Genomic DNA, 21,384 nt, shown 5'->3' with positions numbered 1-21,384 from the left:
TTAAAAAACTTTACTTAAGAAAAACAAAATGTTATGTTCTAAAGCTACCAAAATACAACACTATTGAATGTTTAGAAATTTTGCAGCCTACTTGTGTGAGTGTGTTTTCGTACTAGAAGTGTATGATGCAAGGAAGCCGCCAGCACTGATGCTGCTGTCAGTGCGTAGTTTGATGTAGAGCTGATTGCTGGAAGAGTTGATGGTGCTGGGCTGCTGACTGCCACAGAGCTTGGCTAACTCTGGAGCACTACTGCTGTTACCATCATACACCTGAACACACACACACAAACAAACAAACAAACAAACAGCCTTTAAACTGTGAAATAAGGAAAACAACACAAAATTAAATAACACCAATGACTGAAAATAAGAAGGAAAAACAACAAAAACAAATAAACTTGTTTGTTTGGATTTCATGTATTTAAATTTATCGTGATAAATTTAAGTGTTCAACAGTTATGTGTGTTTGATGGTAAGCCAGTTTATTTAGCAAAATGTCTGTGTTCTATTTGCTCCCCTTTAATTGTTGAGACAGTAACTTGTTCATAATGCCAACAATACTGATGTCCATGTACATCATAATAATAGCAGTTTACTTTTAATTGATATCTTGTGGCTTATATATTATAAGTGAGTATTTGGTGTGAATATATAGCACTTTGTGAAAAGAGTTTTAAACTTATTATTCAAAGACAAAATGAGAGAATGTCCAAAGCCACATTTTCTGCAACTGCAAGTATTAATAACCAATTAATCTATAAGCATTCCTGTCACCAACCGTTGACCAGTGAAACCAAAAGGAATGTGTATCTCCTATGAATGTGCATGTGCATGGGTTTCATTGTGCAAATGCACAAAATCCTGACAAAACATGGATCTTCTCTTAAAAAAAAATTGCTCCACAGTGAAACAAGTGGTAGAAAACACGTTATACTCCACAGGGTACCTTAAAGTAAGATCTACACTGGTGATTTCTAGATCAGAGTGATTTTTTTTCTTGCTAGAGCATCATTAAGAGGCCTTGAGCTTCTAAACTTCTACACTGAAAAAAATGTTTAGTTGAATTTACTCAATTTTAATATTGAAAGTGGTTGCACGCAATACATTCATCTAAATCTAGACATATTTTTTAAAGTTGACTGTACTTAATATTTTTGAGTAACTTCAAATAAATTATATAAGCAGTTTAAGCACAAAAATTCTGAGTATTTGTTACTCTGATTTCTTTACTAAATCTAACTAAACCCATGTTTAATTTACTTAAATTTATTATATTGTGGTTACCTAATTTGTTATTGTGCTTTAAATTAAATTGTTTTATTCTACTGTCACAGGGAGACCCCATGCACTAAAGTAAGGCACATGTGCTACACACTCTTTCTCAGGTAGATTTTATCAGAATGTTGATCCTGGTGTGAACTGCTGGTGGTGAGGTATGTGGTATGAACATTTGGAGGAGGGGGTGAAGGAGAGAAGACACATTGTGATTGTATATTTGATTTATTGAATTTAACTTGTGTTCACCTGTCTCCTTTGTTGTACTTCTTCCTCTGTCAGACCAGGAACAGCCAAACCTGGGCTGGAGCGGTCCATTTGGTTAAATAGGGGGATTCACAGGGGAAGAAACCAAGTGTAGTAGAGTGGGAGGGGTGTTTTGTCTTTTGTGGTGAAATGACCTGTATAAGTATCTTGTTTAAAAAGAAATATGTGCTTTCAAAGTAAGTTTAACTGAACTTCTATTTGATAATTTCTTATTTAATATTGGGATTACTGTAAGTGTGCTGGAAGAGATAACTGATTTCGATTTCTTGAGAAGGTGCAGTCCACCAGTATAAAAGTGAGGAGGCTGTGGTGGCCGGAGGCTCGAGGAGAGAAGCACTGAACATAGCTCCAGATTGCAGCTCCTGCCATGGGCCCAAACTTTAAGGCAGAGATGCCCAAACTGTTCCTCAAAGGGCTGTGTGGCTTGGTCAAACTGTGTGCTCTTGATTGGTTGGAACAAAAACCTGCAGCCACACGGCCCTTTGTGGAACAATTTGGACACCACTGCTTTAAGGGTATAGCCAGAAAGGCAGTTTAGAGTGAATTCTTTTGTTGTGTATTATTTTGATTCTTCTTGAGAAGTGCTCTTGAGAATTTTTTTCCCCCTTTTTTGTTTACTTTTGTCTTTCTGGTTGGCCCAATGTGCATTTTTTACTGTGAAGTTTTTGAACAAGAATAATTTTGTCAAATAAAAAGGAATTGGGAATTGCTCCAGTCTGCCACAACTCATTGTATACCGGGTTTCTCGGCCACCCCCACATCTACATATGCATTTTGATTGTTTTAAATAAAATTGTGATTTGAATTAACATATTTTACATATAGAATAAAACAATTTAATTTAAAGTACAATAACAAATTAGTTAACCATAATATATGAATTGCATAATGAATTTAAGTAAATTAAACATGGGTTTAGTAAGAATTACTAAGGAAGTCAGAGTAATAAATACTCAGAATTTTTGTGCTGAAACTGCTTATATAATTTATCTGAAATTACTCAAAAATATTAAGTACAGTCAGCTTAAAAAATATGTCTAGATTTAGATAAGTGTATTGCGTGCAACCACTTTCAACATAAAAATTTAGTAAATTCAACGAAACATTTTTTTCAGTGTAGGTGCTTGCTGTCCTGAGTCAAAGCAAACACTTAAACTTGAGCGAGGAACACTTCCAACTCTTCAAAATTCACAGAATCTCAAATGTGTGTTTCCACCGTGTTTGAAGTTTTTACTACTTTTACATGAGTACCTGTGGACTTTCAATAGGTAGACCAAAGCTCTCTCAATGTCAGTGTTTTCTGAACCTTACTTGTCAGTCTGATAAAGTCAAGAGTTCAGCCCAAAAACTAATCATCTTCAAACTACTGCATGATGCACCCACACACTGTGATGTACAGTACTCACAGCCAGGTAATCGTAAGAGCAGGTGGAGCTGGACTCCAGGTGGAAATCAGAGAAAGAGAGGAGGAGCTGGCTGCCTTGGTTTGTCCTGATGTTCCAGTAGCACTCAGCATTAGGGTGGTAGGGCAGTGGGTAGTTAGGGGAGGAAAATGCCCCAGATGCAGTTGTCAACACCCCTCCACAACCTTGGAAAAAAGGGAGGAAATCAAATGGGGTATGTTGGTGTGTCTATGAGTGTGTGTGTGTGTGTGTGTGTGTGTGTGTGTGTGTGTGTGTGTGTGTGTGTGTGTGTGTGTGTGTGTGAGTAGGGTTGCTTTACTATATTTGTGATGTGTAATACATGTCTATGCTTACAGTGCATTCAGAAAGTGTTCAGATCTCTTTACTTTTATTTTATTATGTTGCGGCCTTATGCTAAAATTCTTTAAATTAATTTTTTCCCTTTTTCAATCTTTTTTTCCACTAATTGAGCATGCAAACCCTTTATCTTTGGCAGTGATTACAGCCTTGAGGCTTCTTGGGTATTATGGGACAAGCTTTTGCACACCTGGAGTTGGATTTTCCTCTTAAGCTCTGTGAGTTTGGACAGGTACCATCGGTGAACAGCTATTTTCAGATCCCTCCAGAGATGCTTCATTGGTTCAGGTTCAGGTCAGGGTTCTAGCTGGGCCACTCAAAGACATTAATAGAGTTGTCCATAAGCCAGTGTGCTTGTGGTTATGGTCCTGTTGGAAGGTGAACTTTCTAACCTTAGAAGCTATATTATTAAGGACATCTCTGTACTTTGCTCAGCCTACCCTAAACTGTGACCAGTCTCCTTGTTGCTGAAAAACACCTCCCCAACATGATGCTGCCACCAACATGGTATTGGCCAGGTGATGAACGGTGCCTGGTTTCCTCCAGACATGATCCTTAAAATTGAGGCCAAACTATTCTATCTTGGTTTCATTAAACTAGAGAATCTTGTCCAAGAATCCTTCAAGTGCTTTATGCAAACTCCAAGCGGGCTTTCGTGTGTCTTTCACTAAAGGGAGGCTTCCATCTGGCCACACTGTCATAAATCCCAGATCGAGGGAGTCCTGCAGTAATAGCTGACCCTCTGAAAGATTCTTCCATCCACACACAGGATCTCTGGAGTTCAGTCAGAGTGGCCATCAGGTAGTTGGTAACATCTCTTACCAAGGCCCTTCACCCCTGATTACTCATTTTGGCTGGGCACTCAATTTTTGGAGCCTTCCCCAAATCTGTGCCTCAACACAATGCTGTCTCAGCTCCACACACAGTTCCTTTAATTTCACACCTTGGTCTTTGCTCTGATATACACTGTCATATCATGTTCAATCAAATGAACATGGAATTTACCACAGGTTGTCAGCAATCAAATTGTAGAGAGATCCCAAAGATGATCAAGAGAAATGGGAGGAACAAGTGTCATAGCAAAGGGCCTAAATACTGTGTACATGTTAATGTGATATTTCAGATTTTCTGTTTTCTCTTTGTTGTTATGGGCTAGAGTGTAGATCAATGAGGGAAATTTTAATTTAAATGATCTTGGCATAAGGCTGCAAAATGGCAAAATGTGAAGGGGTCTGGATACTTTCTGAATGTACTGTATATATAAGAAAGACACATTAGCTTAAAAGGTAAGATTTATTGCAATTCAAATTATGAAGCTCCTCTAGTGTTGTGCTGCAGGCCTGATGTATGTGTCACCAATTGCCAATGATTGTATGATGATGTTACTGCTAAATTAAACATATTTGAAATTTCAAATGATCTGATTTAGATATATGTATAAAACTTGTTCCAGAGGGACAGGTAGTACACTTTTTTGTGAGTAAACAGAAATGGTGCATCATGCAGAATATACAGAACTTTGGATGTAAAGCCTAAACACAGCTGTACATTACCTCATGGTTTGAGGTAATGTACAGCTGTGGTTTAATGTCAAAAGGAATTTGACATTAAACCATTTTTATAAAAACATTCTTGTCCACTGTCAGCAGGGATTGGCTCCAGTCCCCCCAACCATCAAAGGATAAGTGGTATGGATTATGGATGGGTGGATGAAAACACTGATCTTAAATTGGAGGTAGAGTTGATATTTTTTGAGTGTATATATGTCCTGCTACTTGTTCACATAAATGTTGATGAAGTTGTAACCCTTTACTTTCTCAGCTTAGCCAAACTAAAAGAGGAAAATTGAACATTACAGAAGTATTACTACTCACCACTCTGTGAGCCATCCCAGTGTGCCATGAATCCACGACGCGTGACGGTGGCATCGGAGCGGAATCTGACCCAAAGACGGTTGCTGTGTGATACCACAACTGGAGGTCTTTGATCGGCACAGAACTTACCAATCAAGGGAGATGTCTCATAACCACCGTCCCTGCAAAAAAACAGTGGAAGTTCAAAATGTCAATAGTAATTTTGAATAAATAAATAAAGATGTGTTTACCAACAACCGGCAGCTTAAGAATCACACAGCTTGAGGTGTCTGGTAGCTGAGTGGTTGAGGCACATATCTTGCTGTGTAACCAGGCAGCAAGACTGATCTAAGTATCTGTTTGCTATTTTCATGCAACAGTGTGCACAGAAACCCAGGGACTAATATTTTATCATCTAAAGTTTACAGACAGATGCAACAGGTGAAATTGTATTCAACTGCAAAGCCATTTTCTGCTTCGAAGACTGTAATGTCAGACTTGGATAATGTCAGAGGATGAAAAAGGCTCCTCCTCTCCACAGACAGCCAAAGTCTGTCAGCTTAAATCTTTCCTTACCTGATCTCCACAAAGTCAAAGTTGCAAGAAGGAAGGGAACCCTCCAGTTCAAAGTTGGTGAAGTTTAGCATGATCTGCATGTTGACCTCAACAATGATCTTGAAGATGCAGTCTCTATTGTTTGGATAGTTGTCAGGGTAATTGGGTGAAGTGAAGGACCCTGTAGGGGACGTGAAGGTCTCCCCACAATCTAATGAGAGAAAAATGTTTAAACAGAAACTTGTAATCTGAGTATTGAGATGTTGATTTATCCAGATAAAAATTTTGTAACATTTGTATACATTGTGTTTACATCTAAAAGTTAACAGTTCATGCTAACATTCTTTGGATTTGCCCAAAATTTCTTCTGTTTACTAAACTTTTTGATGTCTCGGATAACCTCTTCAGTCATAATCCAGGTTTTATTCAACATCTTTCCAATAAATAAATAAATAAATAAATAAAATACATAGAATACATAAAATACATAAAATAAATAAAAACCAGTTAGAAGCCTTGGTTTAGATCTTTCTGTTCTATCTTGAGGTTGCTGGCAAGTTTTTCTTTTAACTCTTGGAGGACATTTTTGAGAATGAATCTTTCCCACAATATACAGCGCGTATCTTTATGTAGCAATTGCTGTTGTTGATTATGCAAATGACAAGATCCCATAAGTAGGAAGACAGATTTCAGGGACATGCAGAATTTCAGTGGGCCATACAGCCAGCTCTACTGGGCCTATCACCTCTCTCCCTTGTTGCTCTCTCTCTCTCTCTGTCTTTCTCTTATGTTTTTTACAATGAGCCACCAGCCCAATTTGAGTAGCAACCTACTGGGAAAAGTCCCGGTTGTTCCAATGATCACTCCAGTACTGTTCAGCAGATTTGTACATATGGATATACTGCAGTGTTGACTGAGATTACTGTGATAGAGAACTGATTTTTGCAGAACAGAGAGACAAGGAAGAAGCAGCTTGTCAATCTGCTTTTAAATGTTCTGATTCATGAATGTCACAAAAACTAATTCCACAGTATCTGTAGCCTCAGGTACACCTTCATTTGCAGAGCTACTGTCATCAAAACTCTGCAACATTAAAAGAAATCCTGCTCTGAACTACACCTCAGGTTTCTAGCAACCCTATAAAATTTTTCAAGAAAAACAAATTTTTTGACACCAGAATATTGTGAAAGATAAATAGTTTAGAAAGTTAGTTGAATGACCTAATGGACTAGGCAAGGCAATATAGTCCTGGGTCACAACTGTTATCTAAACACTCCCCCTCAGTTCAATGACAATGGTATGGGACACAACTGAGCCCTCAATTTTCAGGAAATCGTTTCCATAGTGGAATCTTGTAGTAGGACCTGAGCTTATGAAATAAAGTCTTGTCTTTTTAAGGCTAATTTATCAGTAGTCTCAAATATTTTCACTAAAATCTGAAAATAAGAAAATGTCTGTCCAATTTCTTGTGTACCTGTGGTAGCATTGATGGAGACATAGCTGGCAGAGAATCCCTCTGTGGCTAAACTTGAGTCAGACACAAACAGCAGGGTCATCAGGCTGTCAGTACTGGTGATGGATGGAGGCACTGAACGCCCACAGTACCTGCACATACAAAGCACCCCAAATCTCTTTACTCACCAAGTACAACAAATACAGCATGCCATTCAGGAAATAATTTGTGAGAAAAAGTTGAGAATGTGTAATGGAAGTCTGAACATAGGGAATGAAAATTATGAAGAAATGCAATTGCACTGCAGATTATGTTAGTCATATTGATTGAAATTGGTTGGAGTGTCTATATATATACACACAAACGTACATATATTTACAGGTACAAACCTGCCAATCTTGGTTCCAGTCTGTACAGTCCCATTATCATAGACCTCCAGGTAATCAAAGTTACAGTTGACATGGTACTCCAAGTTGAAGGACTCAAATGACAACCGAATCAGGTTGCCTGGAGTAACACTGATGTACCAGGTGCAGTTGGCACCATGGGGGTAGTTGGTAGGGTGGCCAGGGCTTGAAATGGTGCCTGAAGGACTGGTCAGGGTATCTCCACAGCCTTGTACAGGAAAAAGGGACAATGGGTCAACATTAGAGATTGGTAGACTTTTGAAAATCTTAAAGTTGCTTTAAAATACAATAATTTAAAGGAACTACTGAAATAAGGCATGGTTCTTATGTCATTAAAAACAGCAGCCACAGCTCTGAAAGGTTTCACCAAATTTAAAAGCACAAGTAAATTACAGTGCCACTGGCATGCAGATAAATATAACTATTTTATGAAGATTTTTAGGATTAATGGCAAGTAAAACAAAAAACAAAGCCATGAGAATTATAGCAGTGTTTCTTGCATTTACCTCCTCACCTTCTCATTGTAAGAATGGAATGAAACTAACATTTTCTCTGGGGAAAATCTAAAATCTGGTATTCTTTGGAAGACAGAATGCAGCAGTGCATACTAGACTGAGTTAAAAGGTACATCTAGCTATATTACAACTACTGATTACAAAATAATTTATTCTCATGGGTCACCTTACTAGCTTTGCCAGCTTTCAAGTGCACATACAGTGAATGGAGCTGACTAAAGCAATTTCAGTGGTAGTTCTTTCTGCTTTTGTTTTTAGTCAGACTCAAAGACAATCATTTGAGATGATAAATTTGAATTTGTTTAGAATGCTGTCAGAGGCTTGTGCCTTTGTGTGTAAGATGGTAATGCTGCTGCCCGGTTAGCTCAGTTGGTAGAGCATAAGACTCAATTTCTCAAGATTGTGGGTTTGAGCCCCACTCCGGACAGCATGACCTCCCATGGGCCCACCACCTGTGGGAGGTGTTGGAGGACTTTAGTGCATTGTGGACTGGGTGGCAGTCGCCTCAGCAACCTGGGCCTGGACCCAGCTAAGCGGCAGATGACTGTGTATGTGTGTACACTGTTGCCCATAAAGTTGGAATAAAATATATATATCTTCTCAAAACTTTATTGATCAGTCTCTTCCAATGAATGATGAACAAATGATTTTTGCAAAATGTTGATTACTCTCACCCTCCAATGCAGAGCTATAGGCTGCCTCAAACCCATGGTTGCTAACGGAGGAGTCAGTCTTGAACTTGATGTACATAGATCTCTGAGTGGACTGGAGCCTGGGGGGAATCTCAACACCACAAAATGTCCCCAGCAGAGGAGAGCTAGACGTGGAGCCATCCCTGACCTGGGAGACAGAGGAAACATGCATCATCATAACTGATACACTATCACCTTCTCTATACATCCATAGCAAAATGGTGAGCTGAAATCTGAAGCTTTCAGCCCTGAGGCACTGGACAAAATGCTTTTGATACGAACCACTGACATACAGTGGTGGAAAAAAGTTTTCGGACACCCTTAAAATTTTACACAATCTCAAATATTATCATGAAATATTTACAGTATCAAAGTTAACAAATAGAGAGAGAGATAGAGATAGAGATAAATAGCAAAGAATTGTTAACTTTGTTAACTTTGATAGTCAAAGTTAACATATAGCAAAGAATGTGTTCAAAACTGAACAAAACATAAATAAACCATCACATAACAAAATTAATATTTAGTACTCCTGCCATTAGCATGCAGTAGCGCTTTAATCCTGGCTGGCATGTTCTCCACGAGCCTTTTGAGGGGTAATCTTCTCCCATTCTTTTTGAATTACTGTTTTTAATTCTTCCAAATTCTTTGGTTTCCGCATTGAAATAGACCTTTTGATAATCCACCAAAGATTTTCAATGGGGCTCATGTCCGGGGATTAAGCTGGCCACTCTAAGACCTGGATATTGTTGTCACAGTCAGGAAGTAATGCTCTGTCATGTTTTGTCTCGTGTTCATGTTGTCCTGTGAGTTTTGCTTTTATTTTGAAATTTGATCTCCTCTTGTTTCAGGTTGCTTGCCCTTCCTCTTGTTTCCCGCCAGTGTGATTGTTTTCCCCACCCTAATTGTTTCCACCTGTTCCCCATTACCTTGTGTCTATAAATTGTCTGCATCTCCCTTTGTTCTGTGCCAGTTTGTCTTGTCCTTTGTCATGTGAACCAGCGTCCTTATCTAGTCCTTATATCTCATGTCAGGTTTTGTTATTCTTTTGCACTTTCACCGTCTCGTTTTGATCTATTGTGCTGGCTTGTTGTTTAACATTTTTCCTCGTAAGAGTGATTTTTTGTTTCCTCGCAAGAGTGATTTTTCGTTTGTTGTAATCTTTTGTTTTCGTACCTTTTTCCCCGGTTGGGTGATCCTTGTTTTGTTACTTTGGTTATTAAAGACTTTGCTATTTGATCCTTCGTTTTGGAGTCGTGCATTTGGGTACTGTCCAAGTTCAGTCGTGACAATTGTGCTCCTGCAGCCAAGTTCTACTTGACCTGGATGCGTGGCAAGGGGCATTATCTTGCTGAAACATCCAGTTTCGACCTTGACAGAACAGTGCATGTGCAGAAGGGAGCATGTGGGTTTCAAGAATAGCACAATACTTAGCAGAGTTCAATATACCATCACAGACAGTGAGGTGACCAACGCCAGCAGCACTCATACATCCCCAAACCATGATACTGCCGCCACCATGCTTGACAGTAGGTACTGTACGTGGTGGAGATAATGCCTCACCTGGCCCTCTAAGTACCCTCACATTAGCACGAGGAGCATTAAGCTGGAAACTGGACTCATCCGACCACAGAATCTTCTTCCATTTCCTGGCTGTCCAGTCCTTGTGTGTTTGGGCGGCGCCGAGCTAACCTCTGCCTCTAGTTGATCAGGGGCTTCTTAACAGCCTTGCAGGACCTTAAGCCATGATGTAAGAGTTGGCCACGCACAGTGCGGGTGGAACACTGGACACCAGTTTGGTTTGACCACTGTTGCTGAAGCTCACATGATGTCATTCGGTGGTTTTCCCTGCACATGCAGATCAGGATGCGGTCATTCCCGAGACGCCCAGATCTTGGTTTATCTTCCAAGCTGTTTCTTTATATGTCTGCAGTGTGTATCCAACTGCTGAAGGACTGCATCTGCATTTTCTGGCTATCTGGCGGCAGCTGTACCCTTCCTGGCTGAGAATCTTTATCTTTAGGCGTATTTCTTGTGTTAAGTTTCTTGTTTTAGCCATTTAGCCAAATGTGCTGGCTTTATATAGACAAAAAGCACCCTGACAAAAATTGTCTTCAATGCTCAAAATTTCTTAAGTATTTTTATGGAGCTAATCAATTTTAAGTTTTTAATGGCTGATTTTAGGATTGGTTTAGTATTGTGGCTGTGACTGTACAAAATCAAATTGCACTTGGAAAAAAAGAGTGATTGTTAATGTAATATATCACAAATGCATGGGGTATCCAAAAACTTTTTTCCACCACTGTACTTCATACCCCAGCCACAACAGCTGGACCACACTTGTAATCCAACTTTGGGCAACTTTGCTCTTTTTATGCCCCAGTTTGTGACAGTAGGGGCAGCAAAGCCTTGCCATTTTAGTGGCAATATGCCTTGCTGGCCAACTAGAAGTGACTTGACAACAATCAAAATGACAAATGATAATGGAGTAGAAGTATAAAGTAGCGGAAAATGGAAAGTAACTGTGTACAGTTTTGCTGTGTGTTTATGTTTTGTTTTTTAACGAAATAATAGCATTAATAGTACTGTTACAAGAAGAAGGAGTATAAGAAGAAGAGGAAGAAGAAGAAGAATGGCCTATTATTTGTTAATAAATTTGTAAGAAAAAATTGCAGAAAAGTAGTACTGAATTTTTCTGGTCAGTTTAGGTCCAAGTTGTATTTAGGTCCAGCTAATTCACTTACCTCAACATAGTCAAAACGACAAGAACCTCCCTCAACATCAAATGACAGGAAGTCGAGGGTGACCACATAGCCCTCTGGCTGGTTAATAACCCACTCACAGGCTTTGTTGTGGGGATAGGCATTGGGGTGGTACGGAGACCGTAACTGCCCAGTCCCCGACAAAGTACCTCCACAAGCTGGGGAAAGAGAGGGTTAATGGTTGGTCAGTGGCTAATGGAATAGACCTATCTTCAAATCAATGCCTGGACTGCCGTTATAATTCCTTTATCATGATTTAGCACTCATCCCTTTTTATGTCAAGCATTACTACTTTTTCAGAAATAAACAGTGAAGGGTAAATAGACTGCTAGATAACCACTTTTGGTTCCCAGGTGTCCCAGGTGCGCATGTTTGCTCACACAAATAACCTTTGCATTGTGTATCCAACTGTTGGGGCAAAAAATTCAAGAATCCTGAGGCTGAGTTAAAGTGAACTGGGAGACATCTGCATGAAAATATCTGCTATTCCAATGTCAAGTCCATTTACATTATCCATGGCCACCATGTATGCACAAGCAGCCATACAGCTAGTCTATGACCAGGAACTATAGGTTGAGCCAGGAACATAAAGTTCCATGACTCGACCTCCTAACCCAAACCTCTCTGAGACATTTCTTCTATCATAAGTCAAAACAAGGGAATGTGTCTCCTATATAGTCAATGTAGTATATTGTTTCTTAGTGGTTTATTTTTTTCCTTTCTGTGTGTAAAAAAACTTGTCATATCATTTCATGACCTGTTTATTATGCCTACAACAAACAGAGTTTTTGATATTTTACACATATCACAGTGACATTATCAGCTGTTCTGCCAGTTTACCGCTCTTAAACTAGAAAACTATGATGCACAGTAATGTAATAAAAGCTTATTTTCACTCAAAGTTTGACATACTATAAAAAACATATACCACACAGCAAGCAACACATAAAGAGGAAGTCATATCACATGTGTGTGTAAATGTATGACATCTCACCAACAGTATACACTGCCCTGAAACCAGCCCGGCTGACTGAGCTATCAGACCTGAAGCGAATGAACAAGAGGTTGGAGGATGAGACAATGGGAGCTGGCAGGGTGCTCCCACAGTACTTCCCTATCAGAGGATCAGTCTCCATCCTGCCATCACGAACCTGGGAAGAAAGGCGATAAAAGAAGAGGCTGGAAAAGTGTTGAGAAGAAGTGTTGATTTCGTCAATGAAATCCATAACAAAAAAATCTGTTGATGACCCATTTTTCTCATTCAAAACAAGACTAAAACTAAATAAAAGTAACCTCTGAAAACAAGAACTCTGATAAAATGTAATACTTTTTACATAATGCATTGTAATGCATTTCATTCAACAACCTGGAATCACACACTGCAGCCTAGTCTCTTATTGAGATGTTGTTTTAACTGCTTCACCTATTTCACTAGAATTAGAAAGAAACATCTTGCATTATGTAAAATCATGTCTCTGTTAGTAAAATTATCTGATGTTACCAGTTACTGGAAGAAACAGATTTACTGACTTAATTAATCTTCAGTCCAGTGAGAATTACACAAGAAGCAGCGACTAAACAGCTGGAATAACTGTGCGGGTCAGACATTTATAAACAGGTAAAGGAATGTAGCACATTATCAAGTGCTGTGGAGATGGCCATAATATTTTCAGTTGGAGAGCTTTCTTGTTGCTGTTGTTGTGAAGGAATGAATAAGTTTCAGGATAATGTTGGCTGTCAGCCATATACAGTAAATCTTCCTTTAGATGTTCACAGAAGAAGAGTCTAAGAAGACATTTACATTTTGGTTAAAGGTAGGGAAAAATGGTGACCTTGATAAAATATTGAAAAGTTATGGCTCACCTCTGGAACAAGATGTGCTGCAGTCTATGTGTAGACTTCTTAAATACTGAAGTCTCATTTTATGTAAGTCAACATCTTCTCTAACTTTAATGGGTTTTAGTGGCATAAACAACACAACAGGGGGTATAAGAATATTGTCTGTGAAGATGTAGTGAAGATCAACTATGTTTCAAAAATGTATTTGAGTAAAATAGTTGTGTCTAAATGTATTTTGTTGTGAGGCTGCAGTATTCATTCATTCAAGTTATTTAAGCACATTTTAAGAAATAAATCAAGACATATGTTTGTGAGTCATTAACACATCCTACCTCAACATAGTCAAAAGCACAGCTGCTGTGACTCTCCAAGTTCATGTGAGTGAAGTTTAGGGACACCTTCTCACCAACTGGCAACCTGATCAAATAGATACACTGACGGTTGTGGGCATAGTCATTAGGCCAGTTGGGGGAGATGATGATGCCCTCACTGTCAGCGAAGGTACCACCACAACCAGGGTCACCTAAGAACAGACACCAGGGTGAGGAATTCTATTACCTGTGCAGCTCACAAAAAGCAAAGCATTGACAATACTGGGAAAAGAAGATCCATATGCTTGCTGTTGCTGTTTTGTTCCTAAGAGAAAGGTACTGAAACTTACTTAGGGGTCCAAGTAGTGAAGCTGCTGTTTTGTTCTCACTCTTTTTTCTTATTTTTAATGCCTAGCACTAACATAAGGCACAAAATGGCAGTATGAGACCATGAAACTGTCGTCATATCAAATATTAAACAATGTTCTATTACAAGTAAATAATACTATTATATTGGAAGAAAAGACTTTACATGCCCATGTACATATTATGATTGAAAAACTAGATGACACCTATGGAAACATAAAGAATGTGATAAACACATAATGAAAGGGTCTTGATGTGAAAAGCACCACAGACGCTTATATGTCTATATAAGACCACGGCAAAAAAGTAAAATTTTATGTGCTGTTTTATTATTAGTATTAAATATTGTGTTTTATGAACAGCATAACTACACAAAATATTGCTTAACCATTTTAAAACCAATTTCCTGAATAAATATAAAAATAACATTGGGGTAATTTACATCATTGAATTGTTTTTAAAAGCTGATTGCAAGACCAGTTACATAAATAAAGCTTGAAGTTGTCATGGTCACCTCTCCTGCACCAAATGTCAAGAATTATCTTGTAGGGTGAGAAAACTCCATGCATACATTTTGTTACACTGTGACATATAGTATACAGTGTATACTATACACTGTCTAACTTGGTATACGTCATTTCTTACTTGGTGATGTTGTGTATGTAATGTGGAAGCCTCGGTCAGAGACACTGAAGTCGGAGTGGAAGTGGATCCATGCTGTTGGACCAGTAGTCTGCAGGGGTGGAGGTGATGCTGTACTACAGTACTTCCCCAAAACTGGGTCTTCAGGTAGAAGGCCATCCCGGACCTACAATATTTGGCCACACAAGACAATAAACAGAGCAAATGCAAGAAGTTGTAGGGTTGGGATACATTGAAGGCTTGCATGGAGTGGGGTCAGTAGAGGAACACTGTGCAAAAGCCTAACAAAACAGCAAACAGTAGCAGTCATACAAAACAACTGTGCCAGTGTTACAGTACTTTGGGTGTGTAAGCCACCTTCAGCAGTAAGCCACCTTCTCTGTATAGGCATCCAGGTAAACAAATGTTGGGTTTGGCAAAAAAACATGATTAAAAGAGTCCTGTCCTCATTAATACACACAGAAAACACAGAAATCATACATAAAAACTAAAATGGATACCATGGGTAGCCTTGGTTTAAGCAGTATGTCACTTTTGTTTGTGAAAGTATCTCACTAAAGCTATTGAATCTATATAATGATTTTTATTTATTGTTTTAACAAATTTAAAAGATACTAGGATATATGGCAGCATTTTTCACCTCTAGGAAGTCATAGTTGCAGTCAGGGTGATGCTCCAGACTGAGAGTTCCAAATGCAAAGGTAATGAGCAAGCCAGGTTCCACTGTCACCGTCCAATAGCAGTCCCTGCTAGGTGGGTAGTTTCCAGGGTAACCAGGTGAGTTAATGTTGCCATAGGGAGCAGTAAGTTCACCTCCACATACTAAGATAACAAGGAGATTTTAGGGAATGATGAACAGTTATTTCACATTTTCAAAAGCCTTCATGAACTTGACCACCGTTAAAGTTTAGTGGGGCTGTAGTGGCCTGAAGTGCAGTCACACTGGCAATAAGATTGTTGTCAGTTATGTACATTAATTTATTTTACAAATAGGTTTATTACAGGTTGAAAGTATTCTCAATATTGAGAAAATAAGTGTTGAAATTGTTAAAATTTAAGTTTTTAACTATTGTCTATTGAACACAATGTTTTTCAAAAGCTTCCAACAATAAATAAGCACACCATTAACATTAACAGAATAATGTTGATAAGATCTCTTTTTTTGGCATTAGTCATCAGCAGATGCGTCATGTGAATAGCAAAATGTTCATCAAAATGTTTGAGTATTTTTTTATAAATCAAAGTATCACTAACTCACACCACCTATTCTTGTTTCACTTATTGGACTGATGGTTTGCCAACATCTGACTCCAAATTAGCTTTGTTGATGTCATTAGCCTAGAGCTTCACATACTTTTTCCAACCTACACTCTGAATGTTTGAACGATTTATTCAGTATGGACAACAACAATACAATGATTTGGGTTCATAGTTAAAAAAACATCCCAAGATTAAAGTCAGAATTCTGAGATTAAATTTTTTTTCCAAATAAATTTTTCACGTGGCCCTCATCCTCTTCAGTAAGATGCAGTCGGGTTGTTTGGATGTTTGTGCTATCTCAGACAGGACCACGTTTCTATTATAATAAAGTGCATGCTTTCGCTTAGTTGAGACAATCAACAAGCAGACATGGTGAAACAGTTACAAGAAACACTGTTCATTCTGGAAAGGGTATTAAATTTCCTTTGTTTAGGTCTTAAAAAGGTCTTGAAAAGTATTACATTTCATTTAAAGAAGTAGGCATACTTCTGTAGTGTGATACTGTACTGTGAATACTTTTTTAAATGATTTCAGTTTTTGGATTTAAATAAATTTGTAAAACTTTCTAAAACCATTTTCTCTTTGTCAAGGGTAACATTTCATCCTCTAAAACTACATTTACAACACAGTTAAGTATGAAAAAAGTGAATGGGTCTGAATGCTTTTTGAAGATGTAAATGTGTGTATGTTGGATTTATTCTCAGTGGGTATGTGAACATAAGACATGGCAGAGAAGGAAAAATAAAAAGAACTAGAAGTACCACATGGCGGTGGTATGCCTCCGCGTGGTTGGATGCCTGTTTGTAGCAGATGTAGAGGTAGAGTGTGTTTTGTAGTGATAATGGCAATCTTTGGGAAGGTTAGCGCTGGGTGTTCACAAGCAAAACTTACACAAGATCACTGTGACCTTGACCTTTGACCCCAAACCTCCAAAATCTACTCACTTCATCTTTGATTGACGGCGGGGAGGCATAAAAAGGTAATATAGGTTAATGTGATAAGGTAAGGTAAGGTGGACTGACTTAAGCTTGGAGGCCTGACCTGTTTAGGTTTATAACTCCACCCACTAATGGGTAGGAATAGATTTGCCCACCTTTAAAAGCCCAGGTGACCTCTCAGTTTATAGCAAGCACCATGAAGCATGTAAGGATGTTGTGAGGTCACACTGGACTGGGTCACTGGGTCATATGCCTTTCATGTGTCACTCAGTCATTCCAAAATTTAAGACTTTGTAAGACTTTTTAAGGATTTCTCATCTATCAAACCAAAACACACAAAACATCCTTACCTGGGTCCTGAGACTGCCAAACAACTGTGAAGCCACCACCACTGACAGAGTGGTCAGAGCGAAACCAAAAATATAGGGAATTGTGGGAGCTGTAGACCTCCTGTGGGTTATTTTGGCCACAGTATTTTCCGATTATGTGACCAGAAGCGCTGTCCCCATCATGAATCTGAAGGAAGTCATAGTTGCAGTTGGCGCTGTTCTCCAGGTGAAAGAAAGGAAAGGTAATATGCAGAATCTAAAGAAGAAAGCACACAGAAATCACAAGATCTGTCAGTTTGCCACATTTGAAATTTATCACATCCCCAAATGCTAACGATGCTCTCTCTTTCACTTTTAGCTTGTTGTTTTGGTATTAGAGCACAAACATCTACTGTCAGCATCTTTGTCTCCATCAGCAGCAAGCATACATTTTCAGCAAACAAAAGCACTTGGACCATACATTACCTGTCCACATACAAGGTTTTGTGAACATCTAGCAGCTGTAGAGAAAGATATTTTTCTAATGACCTGGTAAAAACCAAATAAGAGCTAAAATACCAGTCTCATTTGCTAACCAGAAACAAGATTTAAATGTGATCCCAACAATGCTTACAACATCTTCTGGGCCTTGTTTTGAAGTCTTATTACCATACTGAATTAAGGATAAAAAAAAAAAAAAGTCTGATAAATGTAAAAAAACAAAACCAAAAAAAAAAAAAAAAAACTTTTATTTTGTTATCTGAGAAGCTCAAATGAGCTAACTGTACACTACCAGAATGAAATTACAGAGAAAAATTAAACAAATTACATGTGTATAAAAGATTTGGACATTCATAGATGCCTGTCACTTTAATGTGTATTGTTGCGGTGTAAGATATGATGTATGTTTTGCGCTAGTTCTTCCTTATCAAGGGGGGAGTTGAAGGTTTCAGCAGTGAGGATAACTTCCGCGTTCAAAAACATTTTATGTCCCACACATCAAATTTTAAATAATCCACATACAAAATACTAAAACACGCAGTTTCTGAGTAAATTTACTTGTCCTGAGACCAAATCTAAAAAAACTAAGAGAAAAGAATGCTTGAAAATAGTTTTAAAAATACCAAATAAGTCTGGAGTACCCCCTAAAATGCCATTTTTCTCTTGTCCCACACCCCTAATTACCAAATTGAATCTCAAATAAAGCAGTTAAAATGAAATTTAAATTTCATTTTTTTGGTATTATTTGTTTCATTGTTGTCTCTTGTAACTGTGGGAACATTTGTTTTAATAAACATAATATTTCAAATAATAATTATTATTCATGGAACGTGTGTCCCACAACATGCACGCAACCCTGTTACCATAACCTTTTTAGCATGGTAGAAGAAGAAGAAAGCAGTGAATCAAATGATACGCTGGACTTGACATCATCAAACAGTTTTCCAAAAGAATGGGTAGAGCAAAAGTATGTCCTTACTTCTATTTTTGATATTTTTATAACATAGCCTTGATTGAATGTCTCACTCTACCTCATGCAACCCTGTTACGCATAATGATCAGAATAAGACAATTATTTTTTTATTTTTTCTTTACTTATTTACATAAGTAAGTTTGTCCTCTTGGTCAGCAGTAACAGCTAGCTAAACAGCGAGCTTCTACTCCTGAGAAAAAGCTAACATTAGTACCGATTTGCAACCCTGTTACCTGCAACCCTGTTACCGTGATTAAAGTATTGTATTGTAAACACCAAATAAATCATGTAATAAAAATTGTAACATTGATCTGTAAGTTGAGCTAATCAAGCCTTTAATAGTTTATTACCTATTATTGATGAATATGTAGCAGAAAATCAGCCCATATTTACAGCCTGGTATATTTTTTGTTTTTGGTCTCTATTGATAGTTTCCACCTCCTTGAACACTGTGGGGGGTGGGTAATTATTTTGTACCACAACCGTTTTAGTGTTATTTAGGCTTAAAATTCTTATATAAATTAGGGCATGGTTACATTGAGTGACATCCCCATAGACGGTCACTTGCAGTTAGCTCTTTGCTAAAGCATCAGCTGAGCTAGGCAGCTACATCCAGAGGCCTCCGTCTACCTCCAACAGTTGACAGGGGCTGCAGTGACCGTGTTTGTTTGCCAATGTTCGGATAGGTTTTTGTGACAAATAGGGCTTGTTGTAGTGTAGACTGTACTAACAGACCGTCGAAGGAGTCTGTGTTGCAGTTTTTTCGGTAAGTAAATTTCTCACTATTTTACCTGGATGTTTGCACTAATTAGCATGTATTAGCATATTTTGCAGCTGGCTTATGGTGGATAGTGGGTGGAGGCAGCGGTGAAAGCTGGTAAATATTAAATATTAAACATTTTAATATATTATTATTACTATCATAAACTATTTTTATTGTTATCATTAATAGTAATGACACTAATAATAATGTTTTTAACGTTTTAATATATTTTATTAATATGAAATAATAATGATTGTTTCACAGTTAAATAATAGGCTAGAAATAAATTTCCCCCTGCAGCTTCACCTATAACCTCTCTATCTGAAACAGTCATGTTTAAAACACAGCAGCAACATTATGATCTCTGTTGTATGCTGTGTGTCGCTGTTGTACGGGATCGAACTAGTCAGGTCGGTCTCTGGGACTGTCATGTGGTGGATGTAGCTGTGTGTAGCTGCCGCTTAGCTTGTTAGCCTAGCTGATTAGCCTTAGGCTAGCTCAGTTGCTCCGAGCTAATTGGCCGGGTTCTCGGCCGGCTGACCCCGGCTAACCCGTAGAGTAACCGCCTCTCCGCCAAATATGGAAAGTACACTAAAATCCACTAAAATCCAAGATGGCGCAGCTCAAATGCCCATGGTTTGGTCACAAAACCAACTCCCCAAAACCAATGGGTGACATCATGGGTGCTACGTGTACAAGTTTAGCGCGATGCGAGATATTTCTGGCCGTGTTGCGGTGCTCTGATGGTAATTTCCGGGGTGAAATATGAAGTTGTTATGGCGGCCTTTCATATCTTGAAGCTAAAAATTGTCCTGTTGCTCTGAGGAGGTAAGTGAGACAGGGAAATTAACATTCTGTGTGGCCACCATGATGGCTTAACCTTGTTTATCCGGTGGGTGTTGCTGTTGTTCCTCTGTTTACCTGTGGAGTGAAATTTGTGAGGGTTTCTGTTTATTCCGTGGAATGCAATCCTCATTTATATGCTGCTGTAAGTTGCAGCTTGTATTTAGGTTATAATTCTTATGTTTACTGGAGCGTCATCTCCTAATATCTGCTCCTATATCCAGACCACCCCGTCTTCTGTCATAAACCTAAATGAGCTAGCCCTCCTCCATTACCTCACAAACAACATGATAAGGAAATCCCTTTTACCTAAGTAAGAGAGACTGCAACTGACCTTGTCTGGATCAGTGCGGATCACCCAGGCACAACTGACTTGGTGATCATACTCATCATGTCCTGGAGTGTTGGGATAACTGAAAGAACCTGCAGGGCCAGTCAGGTAACCTCCACATGCTGGAACACACATACAAAAACTTATGATAGCACTTGTTATATACCCTGCACAGAAAGAATGAACACAACATGAAGGGCAACAAATGAGCTGTTCCTTCTGTTCTTTCTTGCAGAAAAACCATACAGTAGGCACTAAATGAAAAATTAGACATATGATAAAATGGAGTATTGGTGAAATGAAATAATATTCTTATTGAAATATTCATATGTAAAGGATTTTTTTTGGCGAATTACAGGTGTGTAATACCAAAGTCTGTAAACTGAGAATGAACCAGAAATCCTGCACACTGTCACTCCCAGCTTTTACTTACTTAGCTGTGATATTTTAGTCAGTAAACCGTTTTCATTGTAATTAAGCTAGGTCAGTACAAGGGACTAGCAATGTGTGGGATTTCAGGTTCATCAGAATGGGCCAAATGAATCTGATGACTTCTGTTGTGTAGGCAGAATGCATATGCAATACACATTTCACATTTACGGTTACAATTCTACAATTAATATAAACATAGAATAATAGATTACAGTTTGTACTCTGTGATTAGATGAGTGATGATAAAATAGTTAACTATGATGCCCCCCAGTCCCTGATCACTGACCTCTAGTCTGTTAACTAGCCCATCCAGTCCCTTAACTTCATCCTCCATATGT

The 21,384-nt window shown here is 38.4% G+C and overlaps 1 protein-coding gene across 1 annotated transcript in view; it reads right to left on the bottom strand.

The window, feature by feature from the left end:
- Positions 1–21,384, bottom strand: part of cubn (cubilin (intrinsic factor-cobalamin receptor)) — an 80,927-nt gene that overhangs the window by 45,756 nt on the left and 13,787 nt on the right. The window contains exons 13-26 of the mRNA XM_041065904.1: positions 20,618–20,736; positions 17,246–17,480; positions 15,338–15,519; positions 14,701–14,863; positions 13,711–13,901; positions 12,534–12,690; positions 11,522–11,697; positions 8,760–8,925; positions 7,553–7,778; positions 7,185–7,315; positions 5,732–5,921; positions 5,177–5,337; positions 2,949–3,130; positions 114–270 (exon numbers count right to left, since the gene is read on the bottom strand). Coding sequence (XP_040921838.1) covers positions 114–270; positions 2,949–3,130; positions 5,177–5,337; positions 5,732–5,921; positions 7,185–7,315; positions 7,553–7,778; positions 8,760–8,925; positions 11,522–11,697; positions 12,534–12,690; positions 13,711–13,901; positions 14,701–14,863; positions 15,338–15,519; positions 17,246–17,480; positions 20,618–20,736 — 2,436 coding nt within the window. The remainder of the gene's footprint in view (positions 1–113; positions 271–2,948; positions 3,131–5,176; positions 5,338–5,731; positions 5,922–7,184; positions 7,316–7,552; positions 7,779–8,759; positions 8,926–11,521; positions 11,698–12,533; positions 12,691–13,710; positions 13,902–14,700; positions 14,864–15,337; positions 15,520–17,245; positions 17,481–20,617; positions 20,737–21,384) is intronic.

This window comes from Toxotes jaculatrix, chromosome 20 (assembly GCF_017976425.1).
Source record: "Toxotes jaculatrix isolate fToxJac2 chromosome 20, fToxJac2.pri, whole genome shotgun sequence".
Taxonomy (NCBI): domain Eukaryota; kingdom Metazoa; phylum Chordata; class Actinopteri; family Toxotidae; genus Toxotes; species Toxotes jaculatrix.
The sequence above is the reverse complement of the archived record's forward strand: the minus strand, read 5'-3'. Positions and strand labels throughout refer to the sequence as shown.